A 19615-nucleotide genomic window follows, 5' to 3' on the forward strand; every position below is an offset into this window, starting at 1 on the left:
GGAAAGAGGTTGAGCTGCTGGAAGGTGTCCAGAGAAGGGCAACAAAGCTGGGGAGGGGTCTGGAGCACAGCCCTGGGAGGAGAGGCTGAGGGAGCTGGGGTTGCTTAGCCTGCAGAAGAGGAGGCTCAGGGGAGACCTTCTTGCTCTCTCCAACTCCCTGCAGGGAGGCTGCAGCCAGGTGGGGGTTGGTCTCTTCTCCCAGGCACCCAGCCCCAGAACAAGAGGACACAGTCTCAAGCTGTGCCAGGGGAGGTTTAGGTTGGATGTGAAGAAGAAATTCTTCCCAGCAAGAGAGATTGGCCATGGGGATGTGCTGCCCAGGGAGGTGGTGGAGTCCCCATCCCTGGAGGTGTTTAGGAAGAGCCTGGCTGAGGCCCTTGGTGCCATGGTTGAGTTGATCAGATGGTGCTGGGTGAGAGGTTGGACTGGATGAGCTCTGAGGTCTTTTCCAACCTGGTTAATTCTTTGTCCCCCTTCCCCTCCTGTCCCCCTTCCCCTCCTGTCCCCCTTCCCCACCAGCGCTGTCCCTGGCCGCATCCAGGCCGTGCTGGGGAGCAGGGTGCAGCGGCCAGGGCCACGTGTAAGCAGGAGGTGCTTCATTGTCAGTGCAGTGTGCCCAGACAGAGCTGATTTGCAGTAACCAGGTTAGGGCTGGGGGCTGGCAGCCCCTGGGAGCTTTCTCTGCTGCTGTGTGATGTGATTAGAGGGGAGATGTGACAGTGGAGAGCTCTCAGAGATGAGACTGGCTTGCCTGGGGCCGTGGCAGACCTTTGCCTGGCGGGAGGCCCTGTTCCACCTAACCTCATTTCTTTGTTACACATGTTCCCAATGAAATGGGCAAGTGGCAATTAGGAGCAGCACTGTCATCTCTCCCTGGGGGTGTGCAGAGGGGAATGGGCCTCACCTCTTGGCTCGGGGGTGGGTTTTGCAGTGGCCCTTGCAGCTGAGCTCTCCTCCCTCCTTTCACCTCAGTCGCGTCAGGGCTGCTGCTCTGCCGGGGGCGTTTGGGGTGCTGTGATGGAAAGCTCAGAGGGGTGGTGTGATGTGAAGCCCAGAGGAGTGGTGTGATGATGTGAAGCCCAGAGGGACACCTCCTTTAAATTGCCCTGCTGGCTTTGCTCTGTCTCCTCTGCTGCTGCAGAGCACAGCACCAGGAGGATGCTCCCCAGCTTCATCCACCGCCAGGAGCCCTCAGTGCCTTAAGAGGTTGTGGTGATGATGATGATGATGATGATTTTTTCTCTTGCAGTAGAGAAAGCAAATCCTCTTTTCCAGAGCTGCTTCCTGACTGTGCTGTGCTTTGCTTTCCAGGCTCATACTTCTTCTCTGTGCCTTTCTGAACATCCCTGTTGTGAAGATGTCTCACATGAACCACTCCATGATGTCAACCACACATCCTCCTGAGCACCAGCACTCAACAGCAGCCCCAGCTCATGGCCATGAGGCTGGCATGATGGTAGGTGGCACAGTTATTGTTGATGGAGTTCATGAACCAGAGAGCTTTGGGGCTGTGCTCCACAGTGACTTGGTGTGGGGAGGCCACAGCTGGGATGTGGCAGCCAGCCCTGGGCTCCCCAGTTCAGGAGGGACAGGGATCTGCTGGAGGGAGTCCAAGGGAGGGCTGCAAGGATGCTGAAGGGACTGCAGCACTGCCTGGGGAGGAGAGGCTGAGAGCCCTGGGGCTGTTCAGTCTGGAGAGGAGAAGCCTGAGAGGGATCTGATCAATGGCTATCAATAGCTGAGGGCTGAGGGTCAGGAGGGAGGGGACAGGGACAGGCTCTGCTCAGTTGTGCCCTGGGATAGGACAAGGGGCAATGGATGGAAACTCCAGCACAGGAGGTTCCAGCTCAGCATGAGGAGGAACTTCTGCACTGTGAGGGTGACAGAGCCCTGGAGCAGGCTGCCCAGAGAGGTTGTGGAGTCTCCTGCTCTGGAGCCTTCCCAGCCCCAGCTGGATGTGTTCCTGTGTGCCCTGTGCTGGGTTCTGTGCTCCTGCTCTGGCAGGGGCTTGGACTGGATGATCTTTGGAGGTCCCTTCCAGCTCCTAGCATCCTGTGGTCCTGGGATATCTGACTCTTGAGGGTGGGAAGTTCAACTTGGCTTTGGAAGGCAGAGAATCATAGAGGCATGGAATGAGCTTTAAAGGTCATCCAGTTCCTCCTCTCTGCAGTCAGCAGAGCCACCTGCAGCTAGAGCAGGTAGCTCAGAGCCCCTAACAACCTCACCTGGAATGGTTCCAGGGATGGGGCAGCTCCACCTCTCTGGGCAGCCTGGGCCAGGCTCTCACCACCCTCAGGGTCAAACATTTCTGCCCTCTCTCCAGGCTGAATCTCTTTCAGCTTCACACCATCCCCTCCTGTCCTGTCACAGCAGCAGGGGCTGCTGGAAGCTTTGTCCTCTTTCTTATAGGCCCTTTTTGAAGCACAGAGTGAGAGACTCACAGAAGGCTTTGGGTGGGAAGGGGCTTGAAAGATCATCTAGTTCCAGTCCCCCTGCCATGGGCAGGGACACTTTCCACCAGCCCAGGGTGCTGAAGGCATGAATCACTTCGGTGTGAAGCACAGTCCCCATTGTGGCTTTGCTGGAGGGAAGGAGTGGCATGGGGGGAGGTGCACCAGGAGCTGGAGTGGCTCCAGGGAGTCCCATGGAGAGACCAAGGGGAGATGGGGACAGGTTAGTGCTGGGGTCATGCCCCTTGGGCTGCAGAAAGAGATGTTTGCCCATGAGAACAGTTGGAGACTGTGAGACCACAGCTGGAGCAGTGTCCAGTCCTGGAGCCCCCAGTGTAAGAAAGGTCTGGAGGTGCAGGGAAGGGCCACAAGGAGGAGCAGAGGGCTGGAGCTGCTCTGCTGTGGAGACAGACTGAGGGAGTTGGGGCTGTGCAGGCTGGAGAGGAGAAGGCTCTGAGGAGACCTCATTGTGGCCTTCCAGGATCTGCAGGGGGCTACAGGAAAGCTGGGGAGGGACTTTTGAGGGTGTCAGGGAGGGATAGGACTTGGGGGGGAGGGGATGGAGCTGGGAGCTGATGCTCCTACAACACACAGAGCATGCAGTTAAACAGGAACATGGCTTGAAAGAGGGGAGGGCAAGGAGTCTCTGCTGGGAGGTGGCACAGAGTAATCCCAGCCAGGAGCAGATGGAGTCCAGTCCCAGCTCTGAACTCAGACTGCTTTGGGTTGCAAGGGACCTGTAAAAGTCAACCTGCTCAACCCCCTGGCTCCCTGCAGGGCTCCTGGGGCAGGCCCCAGATGCTGGCAGCCTGCTCTGCCTCCTGCCCAGGAGGGAGCAGAGCTTCAACAAGCTGCTTCCTGCCTGTCCCCTGCCTGCTGGGCTCCTCCTCTTGGGGGCTTTGTCTTCTCTCACCTTTGGTGAGCTGCCATGGAAAGGGGTAGGAATCACTGCTGTAAGTCAGGGAGCTGCTGGCAGGGTTGGCAGAAACCAACCTGGAGCTCTGGGTCCAGTTCTGGAGCCTCTTACAGTAAAGATCTGGAGGTGCTGGAAGGTGTCCAGAGCAGGGCCATGAGGAGGAGCAGAGGGCTTGAGCTGCTCTGCTCTGGAGACAGCCTGAGGGAGTTGGGGTTGTGCAGGCTGGAGAGGAGAAGGCTCCCAGGAGACCTCATTGTGGCCTTCCAGGATCTGAAGGGGGCTACAGGAAAGCTGGGGAGGGACTTTTGAGGGTGTCAGGGAGGGATAGGAGTGGGGGGGATGGAGCAAGACTAGAAACAGGTAGATTCAGATTGGCTGTGAGGATGAAGTTGTTCCCCATGAGGGTGGTGAGAGCCTGGCACAGGCTGCCCAGGGAGGTGGTGGAAGCCTCATGCCTGGAGGTGTTTGCAGCCAGGCTGGATGTGGCTGTGAGCAACCTGCTGCAGTGTGAGGTGTCCCTGGCCATGGCAGGGGGGTTGGAACTGGCTGAGCCTTGAGGTCCCTTCCAGCCCTGACAGTTCTGTGACTGTGTGACTGGAATCATCTGCCAAGGGCAGCAGTGGAGTCCCCAGCAGGAGTTTAAGGCTCAGCTTGCCAGGCTGCTGGGCCAGCTCATTTCAGCTCTGCTGTGAGCTGGAAAGGTTGGAGCAGATGATCCTTGGAGTCCCTTCCAGCCTGGCCTTCTGGCATTGTGTTTGCCTGCAGCCACCTTTCCAGCAGCCAGCCCTGGTGTCTGCCCTGCAGCCAGCTGAAGGCTGCAGCTCTCCATGCTGCTGGTGTCAGCAGTGGCTGGAACTGGCACAGGGAGCCTTGCACACTGTGCTGACCTGCAGGGGACCAGCTCTGGGCCCTTTGCCACCTGAACTTTAAGGGAACTTGGCTCACCTGGGGGAGCAAAGTGCTGCCAGGGCTCTTGGCCACCTTGGTGCTGGGGCTGTGCTGGTCCTGAGCCCTGCTGCTCTGCTTGCTTGGGTTCCAGCAAGCTCAGACCTGCACTTGCTGGCAGCACTGCAGAGAGCCTGCCAGGGTGTCCATGGAGATGACCTGGGGTCTGTGTTTGTGTGGGGCCAGTTCTAGAGCCTTTTCCAGCTTTTCCTCCCTGTTCTAAATCCTTCTGGAGTGAGTTTCAGATGTATACAAACAGGGACAGGGACCTGCTGGAGAGTGGCCAGCAGAGGCTGGGAGGGGGGTTGGGAGACTCAAACATCTCTGCTGTGAAGGAAGCCTGAGAGGGAGTTCAAGAGGGACAGGGATCTGCTGGAGAGTCCAACAGAGAGCTACCAGGATGCTGAAGGGACTGCAGCACTGCCTGGGGAGGAGAGGCTGAGAGCCCTGGGGGTGCTTAGGCTGCAGAGAAGGCTGAGAGGGGATCTCACAGGAGGTTAGGGGTTGGAAGGGACCTCTAGAGACCATCCAGTCCAACCCCCTGCCAGAGCAGGAGCATAGAATCCAGCACAGGGCACACAGGAACACATCCAGCTGGGGCTGGGAAGGCTCCAGAGAGGGAGACTCCACAGCACAGTTGGTGCTGGCTGCCCAGGTGGCAGCAGCAGCAGCCAGGCCCAGGTCTGTGCTGGGATCTGATCAATGTCTATCAGTGTCTGAGGGCTGGGGGTCAGGATGAAGGGGCCAGGCTCTTCTGGGTGGTGCCCAGTGTCAGGACAAAGAACAAGCTGGGACCCAACAGGAGGAGAAAGTTGTTTGGTGTGAGGCTGCTGGAGACCTGGAGCAGGCTGCCCAGAGAGGTTGTGGAGTCTCCTCTGGAGAGCTTCCAAACCCAGCTGGCCATTGTGCTCCTGGGCAAGCTGCTGTGGGTGCCAATGCCAGGACAAGGGGCACTGGGTGCCAGCTGGAGCAGAGGAGGTGCCACAGGAACAGAAGTGAAGGCTGCTGGAGGCCTGGAGCAGGCTGCCCAGAGAGGCTGGGGAGTCTCCTGCTCTGGAGACTTTCAAGCCCCACCTGGATGTGCTCCTGGGTGAGCTGCCCTGGGTGCTGCTGCTCTGGCAGGGGGTTGGCCTGGGTGAGCTCTGGAGGCCCCTTCCAAGCCAAACCCCTCTGTGATTCTGTGACTGGATAAAGTCTGAAGGGAAGGCAGACACTGAGCATTTCCACTCCAGAGGAGGAGGTGGTCAGGAGTTATTTTGCACTGCCTGTTTGAGTGGCACCAGAGCACCTTAGCTTCTCTGAGTCTCTCTCTTGGCCAACTGGAATGGTCTTGGTTCTTGTGACAATTCAAACCCCTTTGCTGAGCTCCATCTCAGGATGAGCTTAATCATGCTGCAGAGCTGGGCCCAAGCCAACCTCAAGAGGTACAACAAGACCAAGGGCAAAGTCCTGCAGCTGGGGCAGGGCAATCCCAGGCACTGCTAGAGGCTGGGCAGAGACTGGCCTGAGAGCAGCCCTGAAGAAAAGGCCTTGGGGGTGCTGGGGGAGGAGAAGCTCAGCAGGAGCCAGCAGGGAGCACTTGCAGCCCAGAGAGCCAAGCAGAGCCTGGGCTGCAGCAAGAGAAGTGTGGCCAGCAGGGCCAGGGAGGGGATTCTGCCCCTCTGCTCCACTCTGCTGAGACCACAGCTGCAGCTCTGGGGCCAGTTCTGGAGCCTCTGTGCCAGGAAGGATCTGGAGGGGCTGGAAGGTGTCCAGAGAAGGGCCACGAGGAGGAGCAGAGGGCTGGAGCTGCTCTGCTGTGAGCACAGCCTGAGAGAGTTGGGGTTGTGCAGGCTGGAGAGGAGAAGGCTCTGAGCAGACCTAATTGTGGCCTTCCAGTGTGTGCAGGGGGCTCCAAGAAAGCTGGGGAGGGACTTTTGAGGGTGTCAGGGAGGGATAGGGCTGGGGGGGATGGAGCAGAACTAGAAGTGGGGAGATTGAGATTGGATGTTAGGAAGAAGTTGTTCCCCATGAGGGTGGTGAGAGCCTGGCACAGGCTGCCCAGGGAGGTGGTGGAAACCTCCTGCCTGGAGGTGTTTGCAGCCAGGCTGGAGGTGGCTGTGAGCAACCTGCTGTGGTGTGAGGTGTCCCTGCCCATGGCAGGGGGTTGGAACTGGCTGTGAGCAACCTGCTGCAGTGTGAGGTGTCCCTGGCCATGGCAGGGGGCTTGGAACAATTCTGTGATTCTATCATCTTGGTGTTCTTTCTGTTTGGGACAGGCAATGACTTTCCACTTCAGCTATCAGAATGTGCCCCTGCTGTTTGCTGGACTCACCATCAATTCTCCTGGAGGTCAGTAAGAAGTTTGCCTTGCTGCTGAGATGTGCAGCACCACTGAAAAGAGGGAGGAAGATGCTTGTCTGGGCCCTTAAATGGCATCTGGGGGGGGAAGGGTGGGAAAAAAGATGTTTGTATAGGTTGAGAAGTGACCTGCTCTGACTAGCAGAGGTGATTCCTGCCTTCCCTTCAGGGGGGAAATCCTGGTGACTGTGTGGCCTCAGTCCACCCTCAGCAGCTGTGCAGGGGTGGCAGCCCTGGGCTGTGCAGGGGGAGGGGGCTCTGGGTCAGGAGCTGTCTCTGCTGTCATAGAATCATCCAGGTTGGAAAAGACCTCAGAGATCATCAGGTCCAGGCTGTCACCCAGCACCTCCTGACAACTCAACCATGGCTCCAAGTGCCACATCCAATCCCCTCTGGAACACCTCCAGGGGTGGGGACTCCACCACCTCCCTGGGCAGCACATTCCCATGGCCAGTCTCTCTTGCTGGGAAGAACTTTCTCCTCACCTCCAGCCTAAACTTCCCCTGGCACAGCTTGAGGCTGTGTCCTCTTGTTCTGGGGCTGGTATGATGCAGCTTCTCCTATCCCAGGCATTTACCCAATGAGGTTGTTTAGAATAATCTCTCCTTTGCCTTTTCACACCCAGGAGTGATTTGTTTATTGTGTTCTGCTTCTCTGCTCAAACCCTGCAGCTGAGTTTTAAAGGCATAGCCTGAAACTCCCACACCTGGTTTGCCCAGGGGGGTTCTTTGCAGATGACAGCAAGCTGGGGGCAGGAGTTGATCTGCTGGAGGGTAGAGAGGCTCTGCAGAGGGACCTTGCCAGGCTGGGCAGATGGGCAGAGGCCAAGGGCAGGAGACTGAACACATCCAAGTGCCAGGGGCTGCACATTGGCCACAGCAACCCCAGGCAGAGCTACAGGCTGGGGGCAGAGTGGCTGAGAGCAGCCAGGCAGAGAGGGACTTGGGGGTGCTGATTGACAGCTGCCTAAACATGAGCCAGCAGTGTGCCCAGGGGGCCAAGAAGGCCAAGGGCATCCTGGCCTGCATCAGGAACAGCAGGAGCAGGGAAGTCCTTGTGCCCTGTGCTCAGCACTGCTGAGGCCACACCTGGAGTCCTATGTCCAGTTCTGGGCCTCTCAGGTCAAGAAGGACATTGAGAGACTTGAAGGTGTCCAGAGAAGGGCAACAAGGCTGGGGAGGGGTCTGGAGCACAGCCCTGGGAGGAGAGGCTGAGGGAGCTGGGGTTGCTTAGCCTGCAGAAGAGGAGGCTCAGGGGAGACCTTCTTGCTCTCTCCAACTCCCTGCAGGGAGGTTGTAGCCAGGTGGGGGTTGGTCTCTTCTCCCAGGCACCCAGCACCAGAACAAGAGGACACAGTCTCAAGCTGTGCCAGGGGAGGTTTAGGCTGGAGGTGAGGAGAAAGTTCTTCCCAGCAAGAGAGATTGGCCATGGGGATGTGCTGCCCAGGGAGGTGGTGGAGTCCCCATCCCTGGAGGTGTTTAGGAAGAGCCTGGCTGAGGCCCTTGGTGCCATGGTTGAGTTGATCAGATGGTGCTGGGTGAGAGGTTGGACTGGATGAGCTCTGAGGTCTTTTCCAGCCTGGTTAATTCCCCTCACCCCCCTCACCCCCCTCACCCCCCTCACCCCCCTCACCCCCCTCACCCCCCTCACCCCCCTCACCCCCCTCACCCCCCTCACCCCCGTCACCCCCCTCACCTTCCTCACCCTCCTCACCCCCCTCACCCCCCTCACCCCCCTCTCCCCCTCACCCCCTCTCCTGTACCTGTTGTGTGCTCTGTCCATGTCCATTGCCTTCCATTGTAGCTCTGCCTGCAGCTCCCTTTGCTTCCAGCTGAGCCGGGCTGGCAAAGTTGATGTTGGGGGAGGGGGGGGGGGGTGAGGGGGAATTGTCAGCCCCCCAGCCCTGGATCCAAGAGTGTCTCCTGTCCTGCCAGAGATGGCTGGTGCCTTTGTGGCTGTCTTCTTGCTGGCCATGTTCTACGAGGGGCTGAAGATCGCCCGGGAGTGCCTGCTGCGCCGCTCCCAGGTCAGCATCCGCTACAACTCCATGCCCGTGCCCGGCCCCAACGGCACCATCCTGATGGAGACACACAAGACTGTGGGGTAGGAACCTCCCTGCACTCCCTCTGTCCCCCTCTGCTGCCCCCAGCGCAGCAAGGACATACAAGACAAGAGCAGCCCTGAGGAGAAGGCCTTGGGGGTGTCAGCTGGTGACAAACTGCCCAGGAGCCAGCAGTGGTCCCTGGCAGCCCAGAGCCAGCTGAGTGCTGAGCTGCAGCCAGAGCAGGGAGAGCAGCAGCACAGGGAGGGGATTCTGCCCCTCTGCTCTGCTCTGCTCAGCCCCCACCTGCAGCACTGCCTCCAGCTCTGGGGCCCCCAGCACAAGAAGGACCTGGAGCTGCTGGAGAGGCTCCAGAGGAGGCCACAGAGATGCTCAGAGGCTGCAGAACCTCCCCTGTGGGGCCAGGCTGGGAGAGTTGGGGCTGTGCAGCCTGGAGAGGAGAAGGCTCCAGGCAGACCTCAGAGCAGCCTTGCAGGACCTGAAGGGCTCCAGGAGAGCTGGGGAGGGACTCTGGCCAAGGGCTGGGAGTGCCAGGCTGAGGAACAATGGCTTTGAGCTGGGAGAGGGGAGACTGAGAGTGGAGAGGAGGAAGAAACTGTTGAGAGTGAGGCTGGGGAGACTGGCACAGGCTGCCCAGGGAGGCTGTGGCTGCCTCCTGCCTGGAGGTGTTGAAGGCCAGGCTGGATGAGGCCTTGAGCAAGCTGGGCTGGGGGGAGGTGTCCATGCCCATGGCAGGGGGGTGGCACTGGGTGACCTTTAAGGTCCCTTCCAACCTAAAGCATTCTATGAACCTGTGATCCCTTGGTGGAAGAGATGGCAGAGGATTGGTTCTCCTGCCCAGGGAGGCTGTGGCTGCCTCCTGCCTGGAGGTGTTGAAGGCCAGGCTGGATGAGGCCCTGAGCAAGCTGGGCTGGGGGGAGGTGTCCCTGCCCATGGCAGGGGGCTGGCACTGGATGATCTTTAAGGTCCTATCCCTGTAGCTGTGCTGCTTGGGGATACAGTTTGGTGCTGCTGGCAGCTGGGTTCTGCTTGCACTTGCTGACCTCAAAGCTCTTCTCCAAGCTCAGTGACTTTGCTTCTGTGCTTTCCCCCCCCCAACTGTGCCCCGTGGATGCTGACTGCTGTGTGTGGGCTCTGTGTCCCCAGGCAGCAGATGCTGAGCTTCCCTCACCTCCTGCAGACTGTGCTGCACATCATCCAGGTGGTGGTCAGTTACTTCCTGATGCTGATCTTCATGACCTACAACGGGTACCTGTGCATTGCTGTGGCAGCAGGGGCAGGCACAGGCTACTTCTTCTTCAGCTGGAAGAAGGCTGTTGTGGTGGACATCACAGAGCACTGCCACTAGCCCCAGGCTGCCCAGGAGCTTCCCCACCCCACTGCCCTCTGGAGGCACAGCCATCACCAGGACTGGATCATTCCTCAGCTGCAAGAGACAAATCAGCACAAGGTTCCTAGCTGGGCTGGAGGGATGTGAGGAGCTGGGGGGGGGTGGGGGGAGGGGGGGGGAAGGAGCTGCTCCTCCTTGCTGCAGGCTGGCAGCAGGGTTGACTCTTGCAGGGGGGGGGTCCCATGGTTGCCATTCTTGGCTAGGATTTGCTTTACTCTTAGAATTTATGCTGTGATTGAAATTAGTTTGGCTGACAGCAGTGTAGGAAACCTCCTTTTACAGGAAGCCTCTTTTTCTTTTGCAATGGGAAGGTGCTGAGCTGTGAGGGTCTGTGAGGAGTGGGGAAAGAGCCAGGCTGCCAGTGGGGCCTGTGGCTGCCAGTGGGGCCTGTGGCTGCCAGTGGGGCCTGTGGCTGCCAGTGGGGCCTGTGGCTGCCAGTGGGGCCTGTGGCTGCCAGTGGGGCCTGTGGCTGCCACTGCCTGCTCTCATTGGACTTTTTCTCCTGTGTGCATGATGCCAGGGGAGGGCAGCTCCTGGTGTTGTGCTGCTGGGGCCAGTGCTGCCTTCTCAGCCTCTGAAGGAGATTTGGTGCTGCACATCAGAGGTGCTCAGCTGTGTCCTGCCAAGGGAGTACCTTGACCCCCCCCAGGCGTGTGGCCCGGGTGCTGCAGGGGCTCTGGGTGAGTCTGGCCCCCAAGCCAGCAGGGTTTGGTGACTGCTCTTCATCTTCTGATGCATCCAGCAGCACTGCCCAGCTCCAGTCTGGGGCTGGCTGCTTTCCCTTGCAATCATGGAAATGGAGCAGGCAGAGGACAGCAGTCCTGTACTCCTGGGGCAGAAAGGTTGGCACTGACCCGCTCAGAGCTGCTGAGGTGCACCTGGCTGGGCCTAGAGCTAAAGGTTTGGCTGAGTAAAAGGAGTCCTGTAAGTGAGGCAGGAGCTCAGGAGTGATTTCACAGGAGGTGGAAATGGCTGAAAGGGACATTCCCTGGGTGAGGGGAAGGAAGTGAACCACCCCTGTGCCTGGGAAGGAGAGCTCTGGAGAAGAGAAGAAAGAAAAGGAGGGACTGCAGCAGCCTGCTGTGCCCTCAGGTGGCACCTGGAGCAGCTTGGGCTGATGACAAAGCATTCCTGACCCAGATGACTCCACTTTGGCTAAGAATCATGCTGTGACCCTGCCAGCTGCAGGAGCTACCAGTGCCAGTGGGGGACAAGTGTGCAGCAGAACTTCCCCTTGAGTGCTGGGAGCTCTACACATGGCACAGACACGAGGGGCTGTGACATGGGCAGAGCCAGCTGCCTGCCTGCCTGATGCCCACAGCATGCCTGGGGGTCCTCAGGGAGCAGATTTGCTGTGGCACCTCCTCATTCTTGTGGGCTGTGGTGCAAAGCTGGAGCCTTCCTGCTGCTCAGGGTTCCCCCTTTGTGCCTGCTGCTGGCTGAGAGGGAAGTCAGTGGCACTGTCAGGCACCGCTTCCAGGCTGGGGCTGCTGGCTGGGATGTGCCTTGAGAACAAGAGAGACCTGAGGTGAGAGCATCTGGGCACTGCAGTGGCAGTTTTGTGCCCAGAGCTGGTGCTGGGTGCCCTGTCAGCAGGAGCTGTGCCAGGAGCTGGGCTTTGTGAGCAGGAGTTGCAGCTCTTGAGCCTTACAGGATGAGGCTCATCCCTGGGCACATGTGTCCTTCACTGTGCTGATGACCAGCTCAGAGCCCCCCCTCCTCCTTCCCTCCCTCCCTCCCTCCTCCTTCCCTCCCTCCCTCCCTCCTCCTTCCCTCCCTCCCTCCTCCTTCCCTCCCTCCCTCCCTCCTCCTTCCCTCCCTCCCTCCCTCCTCCTTCCCTCCCTCCCTCCCTCCTCCTTCCCTCCCTCCCTCCCTCCTCCTTCCCTCCCTCCCTCCCTCCCTCCTCCTTCCTTCCCCCCTCCTGGAAAGGCAGCAGGAAATCTCTTAGTGCCACCAGCAGCATCTTGAGTGGCACCACTGAGCTCAGCTGCCCAGGGCTGGTGCCAGCTGTTTGTTTGGGCATCTGATTCTCTTTGGGCAGTGCAAGTAGAGAGGGAAAGGTGAGGAGTCAAAAGCAGCCTCAGGTTGCTGAGGAGCTTCTTTCTGGAGCAAATCTGCATCTGGGTGGAAGGAGGGAAGTTATTTTCATGGACAATGTGTAGCCACCTCCTGATGAGAGAGGGGAAAAGCTCTTCCCCAGCCTGGGCTCTGGCAGGAGCTGGGGCTGTGACCAGCTGCAGAGGACCTGCTGATGCCCTCACTGCCTCTGTCACCACTCTGAGCAGTGGCTCCTGGCTGTGGGAGTGGGAGACAGAGCCTGGGATGGCTGCAGGAGCTGTGAGGACACCATGGTGCCTGGCACAGAGAGCTGCAGCAGGTGGGTGCTGGAGCTGCTGGTGTCTTGGGAAAGCTGCAAGCACAGGGCCTTGGTCAGGAGCCCTCCTTGCCACCACTGCTCTGGAGGAGCTGCAGTTGTTGCAGGGGGTCTGACTGCAGGGCACAGGCAGGGTGGCTGTGTGTGGTGACAGCAGTTACTGCCCAGGGCCCTTGCTGTGTCTTCCCCTGGAGCAGGACCTCTGCTTGGCCTGATCTTCTTGCTGTCCCCTTTTAGCCCCCCAGGCTTGTGTTCAGGTCACCAGACTTGAATCCTCTGATGGAAGTCCCCAGAGGTGGTGACTTGGAGAGCAGGCAGTGGCTGTGGCTTTGCAGCACAGCTTGAGTCCTCTGGCTAGCTCTCCTGCCTCACCTACCTGTAGCATCTGTGCCATTGCTATTGCTCCCCCCTAAGGATGAGAAGCTCTTCAGAGAGTCACCTCCTGCCCATGCTCACACAGGAGAGGGGAAGAAGGAGGTGGCAGTGGCCTAGCAGTGGTCACCTGGGGAGCAGGAGCCTGGGCAGGGGGTTCCCAGGTGTCCTGCAAGCACCTCAGCTCCCTTCCAGCAAGGTGGAATAGTGCTGGTTGGGCAGCACTGGAGCTAGGAATGGGAGCCCAGGCTGGGCTCTGGGGAGAGGTGCACAAGGGAGGGTGTGAAGGGAAGGTGCTTGAGGAGAGAAGGTGGAGGGCTGTGTCCCCTCTGCTGCTGAGCTTGCTGACAGAGCAGGGCACAACTGAGAGAGGGCCACTTCAGCCCATGCCCTCCTGCCAGCTCTGGCCTTGCTTTCTTTTGGTTCAACGTTGACAATGCAGAGAAGCCACCTGCCTCCCTGTGTCCCAGCCTCCCCTGGGCCACCAGCTGCCACCTTCTTGGCCCAGGCTGCTGTTTGCTTGGCTGGAGTCTCAACCTGGCCTCCCTGCTGCTGGCCTCTGCTGGCCTCTTGTGGTGCAGTGCCAGCTGGGCTGAAGGGTGTCCAGGTAACACTCAACCTGCCTTGGGTGGTGCTTGGAGGGGGTGAGGACTGCAATGACTACAGGACTCGAGGACCTGCAACTCCTGTGGCCACACACATGGTGTAGCATGCTTGGACTGTGATGTTCTTTGTGCCCTGATGCTTGGTCTCCACACTCTGTGCCTCTGGATTACAACCTTGGAGGCAGCCCCCCAAGCCCCCAGGCTGTGCTCATCAGCTGCCTTCTGCCCTGTCCCTCTCCAGTGCCTTTTCAGTTTGGCTGGAGCCAGCCCCCACCCAGCCCAGCAGGATTGCCAGTTCTGTTTACAGTGGACTCTTGGTTTTGTTCTTGCTCTTGCTCTGTGTGGAGGCAACTTGGCTGATGTTACTGTGAAGATCAACCATCTCCTGTACATAATTAACCAATAAATAGATTGCATTTTAGTGTGCTGAGTCTGTGCCCTGGGAACCATCCTCAGCTGCAGGCTGGTGGCCACTGGCACAGCTCTTCTGTGCCTGCTGAGACAGGTTGCTTGGGGGGGGCTGAGTGTCCCATCTTGAGGAGGTTTGGGATGGGAGTGAGGAGCAGTGTCCCCTGGGCCCAGCCCTGCCACCAGCAGCAAGCCCTGAGGCTGCAGGAAGGGGCCTGGGGGAGGGCACAGATGTGCAGGGCACCCTTTGGGTCCAGACTCACCTGCAGGGTGTGGGGAAAGCTGATGGAGAAGGGTTGGTGCCTCCCAGAGCTGCTGCCCACCACAGCAGGAGCTTCTCCTCCCCCTCTGCTCTGCCCTAGTGAGGAGAGCCTGGGGCCACTTCTGGGCTCCTTAGTTCAAGAGCCACAAGGAGCTACTGGAGAGAGTCCAATGGGGAGACTACAGAGCTGCTGAGGGGCCTGGAGCAGCTCTGTGAGGAGCAAAGGCTGAGAGCCCTGGGGCTGAGAGCCTGCAGAAGAGCAGCCCCAGAGGGGAGCTGAGCAATGCTCAGCAAGAGCTAAAGGCTGGGGGGCAAGAGGCTGGGGCCAGGCTCTGCTCAGGGGTGCCCAGGGACAGCACAAGGGGCAGAGGGCACAAACTGGAACCCAGGAGGTTGCATCTGAACAGGAAGAGAAACTTCTCTGGTGTGAGGCTGCTGGAGGCCTGGAGCAGGCTGCCCAGAGAGGCTGTGGAGTCTCCTTGTGTGGAGAGCTTCCAACCCACCCTGGGCATTGTGCTGCTGGGCAGGCTGCTGTGGGTGCCCTGCTGTGGGATGATCTCCAGAGGTCCCTTCCAGCCCCCACCCTGCTGGGACTCTGGAATTCTCCAAGTTAAAGCACAGGGGCTCAGGAGCTGCAGCAGTGATTGCCCTCAGTGCACAGAAGATGTCTGTGTGCAGCAGGCCACTCTGGGCCTCCCTCCCGGGGCTTTCCCCTGGCTTTTATTTGCCCTCACAGGAGAAAGGAGAGGCTGGGTTGGGTTTTGCTCCTCTGTGCAGCCAAAGGAATTCTTGGAACCTCCTAAGGTGTTCCCCTGCCAGGCCTGGGGCGTGCTGGGAGCAGAGGAATCCCTGGGGCCTCCCTGTGGTGGTAGACTGGCAAAGCAGCTCAGCTCCAGGCCCCTGTGGCTCCCTCCAGCCTGGAAAGGTTTCAGCTCTGTCCATTTTCCCAGCCTGACCTGGGAGCTGATGCTCCTACAACACACAAACAGGAACATGGCTTGAAAGAGGGGAGGGCAAGGAGTCTGTGCTGGGAGGTGGCACAGAGTAATCCCAGCCAGGAGCAGATGGAGTCCAGTCCCAGCTCTGAACTCAGACTGCTTTGGGTTGCAAGGGACCTGTAAAAGTCAACCTGCTCAACCCCCTGGCTCCCTGCAGGGCTCCTGGGGCAGGCCCCAGATGCTGGCAGCCTGCTCTGCCTCCTGCCCAGGAGGGAGCAGAGCTTCAACAAGCTGCTTCCTGCCTGTCCCCTGCCTGCTGGGCTCCTCCTCTTGGGGGCTTTGTCTTCCCTCACCTTTGGTGAGCTGCCATGGAAAGGGGTAGGAATCACTGCTGTAAGTCAGGGAGCTGCTGGCAGAAACCAACCTGGAGCTCTGGGTCCAGTTCTGGAGCCTCTGTGCCAGGAAGGATCTGGAGGTGCTGGAAGGTGTCTAGAGCAGGGCCAGGAGGAGGAGCAGAGGGCTGGAGCTGCTCTGCTGTGGAGACAGCCTGAGAGAGTTGGGGTTGTGCAGGCTGGAGAGGAGAAGGCTCCCAGGAGACCTCATTGTGGCCTTCCAGGATCTGCAGGGGGCTCCAAGTAAGCTGGGGAGGGACTTCTGAGGGTGTCAAGGAGGGATAGGACTGGGGGGGATGGAGCAGAACTAGAAGTGGGGAGATTGAGATTGGCTGTGAGGAAGAAGTTGTTCCCCATGAGGGTGGTGAGAGCCTGGCACAGGCTGCCCAGGGAGGTGGTGGAAGCCTCCTGCCTGGAGGTGTTTGCAGCCAGGCTGGAGGTGGCTGTGAGCAACCTGCTGCGGTGTGAGGTGTCCCTGGCCATGGCAGGGGGTTGGAGCTGGCTGAGCCTTGAGGTCCCTTCCAGCCCTGCCAGTTCTGATTCTGTGCTCTTTAGTGGCACCACCCAGAAGGAAACAGTTGGTGACCTCTGAGCCAAGCAGCAAACCCTGCTGGCAGCAACCTGGATCTCCATCCTGGGGTGGCAGAGGAGCAGGGCAGCTGGGGTGACACCACCCTGGGGCTGAGTGGAAGTGAACCTGGCTGGTGTGGAGGGAGAAGTGCTGTGAGCAAAGGCAGGACATTCCATGGCCCAGTGCCCAGAACCTTCCTCTGCACCCAGCTCTGCAGCTGCTCCCTGCCAAGGGCCAAGGCTGCACCCCAGAGGTGCCAGTGATTGACTCATGCAATCTCAGACTGCTCTAGGTGGGCAGGGACCTGAAAGGTCTTCTACACCAACCCCCTGCAGGCAGCAGGGACATCTGCAAGTGGAGCAGGCTGCCCCTCAGTGCCTTTCACAGCACTTGTGAACTGCTTGGGGCCAGGTGATTCCAGCAAGTGTTTGGGACTTCTTCCCTGGCCTGCTCAGGGAAGCACAGAGCTGTGCTGCTGGGCTGCAGGGCCAAGGGCATCACAGCAGACATGAAAGAAGTCATTGTCCCACTCAGTGCTGGCCAGCCCCTGCCTGGAGCACTGCCTGCAGTGTACAAAACAGCTGTGGACAGGCTGGGAAGTGGCCAGAGAAGGGCCAGGAGGGGCCTGGCAGAGCTGCCCTGGGAGGAAGGGCTGAGAGCTGGGCTTGGTCAGCCTGGAGGATGCTTAGAGACCTTACTGCCATGGAGCAGGACAGAAAGGGTGGCTGCCAGCAGGATGGAGACTCCCTCTTCACAAGCAGTCCCATGAAGAAGCCAAGGGGAGATGGGGACAAGCTCCTGCTGGGGAGAGTCCCAGTGGGCTCCAGAAGGAAATGTTTCCCCTGGAGCACAGCTGGAGACTGGAATCATCTCCCAGGGGCAGCAGTGGAGATGTCCTACACTGGGCAGTTTAAGGCTCAGCTTGCCAGGGTCCAGGGCCAGCTCCTTTCAGCTCTACTGTGAGCTACAAAGGTTGCAGCAGATGATCCTTGGGGTCCCTTCCAAGCTGGCACTCTGGAATTGTGTGTCTCAAACCACTGCCTGCTGCACCAGGAGCTGACCCCCTCTGCCTCCATGCACAGGCACTGCTCACTCTCCTCACTGCTCTGTCCTTAGTGGGGTCCCCAGCTTGTGGTGCTAAAGGGTTTTAGGTGAACCTGTTCCACTGGCTCCACTTTAAAACTATTCAATCAAAAGCTCACAGAATCACCAAGGTAGGAAGAGACCTCAGAGAGCATCGAGTCCAAGCTGGCACCACAGACCTCATGACCAGACCATGACACCAAGTGCCACATCCAATCCCCTCTGGAACACCTCCAGGGATGGGGACTCCACCACCTCCCTGGGCAGCACATCCCAGTGGCCAACAACTCTCTCTGGGAAGAACTTTCTCCTCACCTCCAGCCTAAACCTCCCCTGGCACAGCTTGAGACTGTGTCCTCTTGTTCTGGGGCTGGGTGCCTGGGAGAAGAGACCAACCCCCACCTGGCTACAACCTCCCTGCAGGGAGTTGCAGAGAGCAAGAAGGTCTCCCCTGAGCCTCCTCTTCTGCAGGCTAAGCAACCCCAGCTCCCTCAGCCTCTCCTCCCAGGGCTGTGCTCCAGACCCCTCCCCAGCTTTGTTGCCCTTCTCTGGACACCTTCCAGCAGCTCAACCTCTTTCCTGAACTGAGGAGCCCAGAACTGGACACAGGACTCAAGGTGTGGCCTCAGCAGTGCTGAGCACAGGGCACAAGGACTTCCCTGCTCCTGCTGGCCACACTCTTCCTGATGCAGGCCAGGATGCCCTTGGCCTTCTTGGCCCCCTGGGCACACTGCTGGCTCATGTTCAGCTGCTGTCAATCAGCACCCCCAGGTCCCTCTCTGTTTGGCTGCTCTCAGCCACTCTGCCCCCAGCCTGTAGCACTGCCTGGGGTTGCTGTGGCCAAAGTGCAGCCCCTGGCACTTGGACTTGTTGAATGCCATCCTGTTGGCCTCTGCCCATCTGCCCAGCCTGGCAAGGTCCCTCTGCAGAGCTCTCCAACCCTCTCACAGATCAACTCCTGCCCCCAGCTTGCTGTCAGCTGCACATTTACTGCTGATGGACTCCATCTCCTCCTCCAGATCATCAATAAAGATATTGAACAGGCTGGGGCCCAGCACTGATCCCTGGGGCACACCACTGGTGCCTGGCTGCCAGCTGGCTGTGGCACCATTCACCACCACTCTCTGGGCTCAGCCTCCAGCCAGTTCCTAACCCAGCTCAGAGAGCTGCTGCCCAAGCCAGGGGCTGACAGCTTGGCCAGGAGCTTGCTGTGGGGGATGGTGGCAAAGGCCTTGCTGCAGTCCAGGCAGACCACATCCACAGCCTGCCCCACATCCAGCAGGCAGTCACCTGGGCATGGAAGGAGATCAGCTTGGAGAGGCAGGACCTGCCCTCCCTCAATCCATGCTGGCTGGACCTGAGCCCTTGGCCATCCTTCAGGTGTGCAATGATTGCCCCCAGGATAATCTGCTCCATCACTTTCCCTGGCACTGAGGTCAGGCTGCCAGGCCTGGAGTTTCCAGGTTCCTCCATCCGATCCTTCTGGTGGCTGGGGACCACCCTGGCCAGTTTCCAGTCACCTGGGAGCTCTGCAGTGAGCCAGGGCTGGAGGCAAAGGACGGAGAGCGGCCTGGCCAGTAGCCAAGTTGCCTCCCCAGAGGCAGTGAATGCTTCCCCTCCTCACCGCAGTGGGGCACACAGAGGCACAGGAAACAGCAGAGTTCTTTGTGTTTCCAGCCCTGCCTGCACGGCCTCTGCAGCTCTTTGAAGCAGGTTGTGGGAGTGTTATTCATCCTTTTAAACTAAAAGGCATGTTTATTAAAACAAAACTCTTGGCCACCAGGCATTCAGGGCTGTGTTAACCGAACTTAAAACAAGGAAACCAAAAGAGAACCAAACCAAACAACAAAACGAAACAAAAGCCACGAGGGATGGAGAGTCCCGGCCCGGGGACCCTTCCCGGCTGTGTCAGGAGGCTGCTCGCTCCCCGGGCGCCGGGTCCCGCTCAGCCTGGGACCCCGGGCGACCCTCCCCCGTTAGAATTCGAAGTTGCCGAAGTGGGTGGTGCGGCCGCCGACCTTCGGCTGCGGCTTGTAGCCGATGCGGTCATTGATCATCTGCTCCCGGCTCTTGTGGTCCGTGCCCAGAGCGATGGCCGCCGCCGCTGCTGCCGCCGCCGCGGCCTCCTCACCCACCGCCGCTGCCTCCGCTTCCTCCCGCTGCTTCTTGCGGCTCTGCCGGGCAAAGGGGTCGCATCAGGCCGCTCCCGGGCCGGGCCGGACAGACCCCCCGGGGGCGGCCGTGGTCAGCCCCGCTCGCACCTCCAGGTCCTTCCGGATGCTCTCGAACTCTTCGATGTCGTCCAGCTTCAGCTCCAGCCGCGTCGGCTTTCGCCGCAGCATCGCGACCTGTCACCGCCACCGCCTCTCCACCCCAGCCGCCGCCGGCCACGGCCGAGCCCGACCGGGCCGCACCTCCCGGTGTGCACCGCGCCCCGAGCCACACCCCTCCCGGCATGCCCCGCGCACCCCGCCGCCAGCGGGCACTGCGCTTCCCGGCATGCCCCG

General features: G+C 59.7%; 2 protein-coding genes across 2 annotated transcripts; one reads left to right on the plus strand and one right to left on the minus strand.

The window, feature by feature from the left end:
- Nucleotides 1–1323: 1323 nt before the first annotated feature.
- Nucleotides 1324–10189, plus strand: SLC31A1 (solute carrier family 31 member 1). Its single transcript, XM_054174543.1, has 4 exons — nt 1324–1456; nt 6570–6642; nt 8586–8754; nt 9860–10189. The coding sequence occupies exons 1-4, from the start codon at nt 1358–1360 to the stop codon at nt 10059–10061; spliced, it is 543 nt and encodes a 180-aa protein (XP_054030518.1). The 5' UTR covers nt 1324–1357; the 3' UTR covers nt 10062–10189.
- An 8673-nt stretch (nt 10190–18862) lies between these two features.
- Nucleotides 18863–19543, minus strand: CDC26 (cell division cycle 26). Its single transcript, XM_054174552.1, has 2 exons — nt 19370–19543; nt 18863–19282 (listed from the first exon to the last, which is right to left on the minus strand). The coding sequence occupies exons 1-2, from the start codon at nt 19448–19450 to the stop codon at nt 19085–19087; spliced, it is 279 nt and encodes a 92-aa protein (XP_054030527.1). The 5' UTR covers nt 19451–19543; the 3' UTR covers nt 18863–19084.
- Between the last annotated feature and the right edge of the window lie 72 nt (nt 19544–19615).

Source organism: Dryobates pubescens, chromosome 29, assembly GCF_014839835.1.
Source record: "Dryobates pubescens isolate bDryPub1 chromosome 29, bDryPub1.pri, whole genome shotgun sequence".
In the NCBI taxonomy this organism is placed as follows: Eukaryota; Metazoa; Chordata; class Aves; order Piciformes; family Picidae; genus Dryobates; species Dryobates pubescens.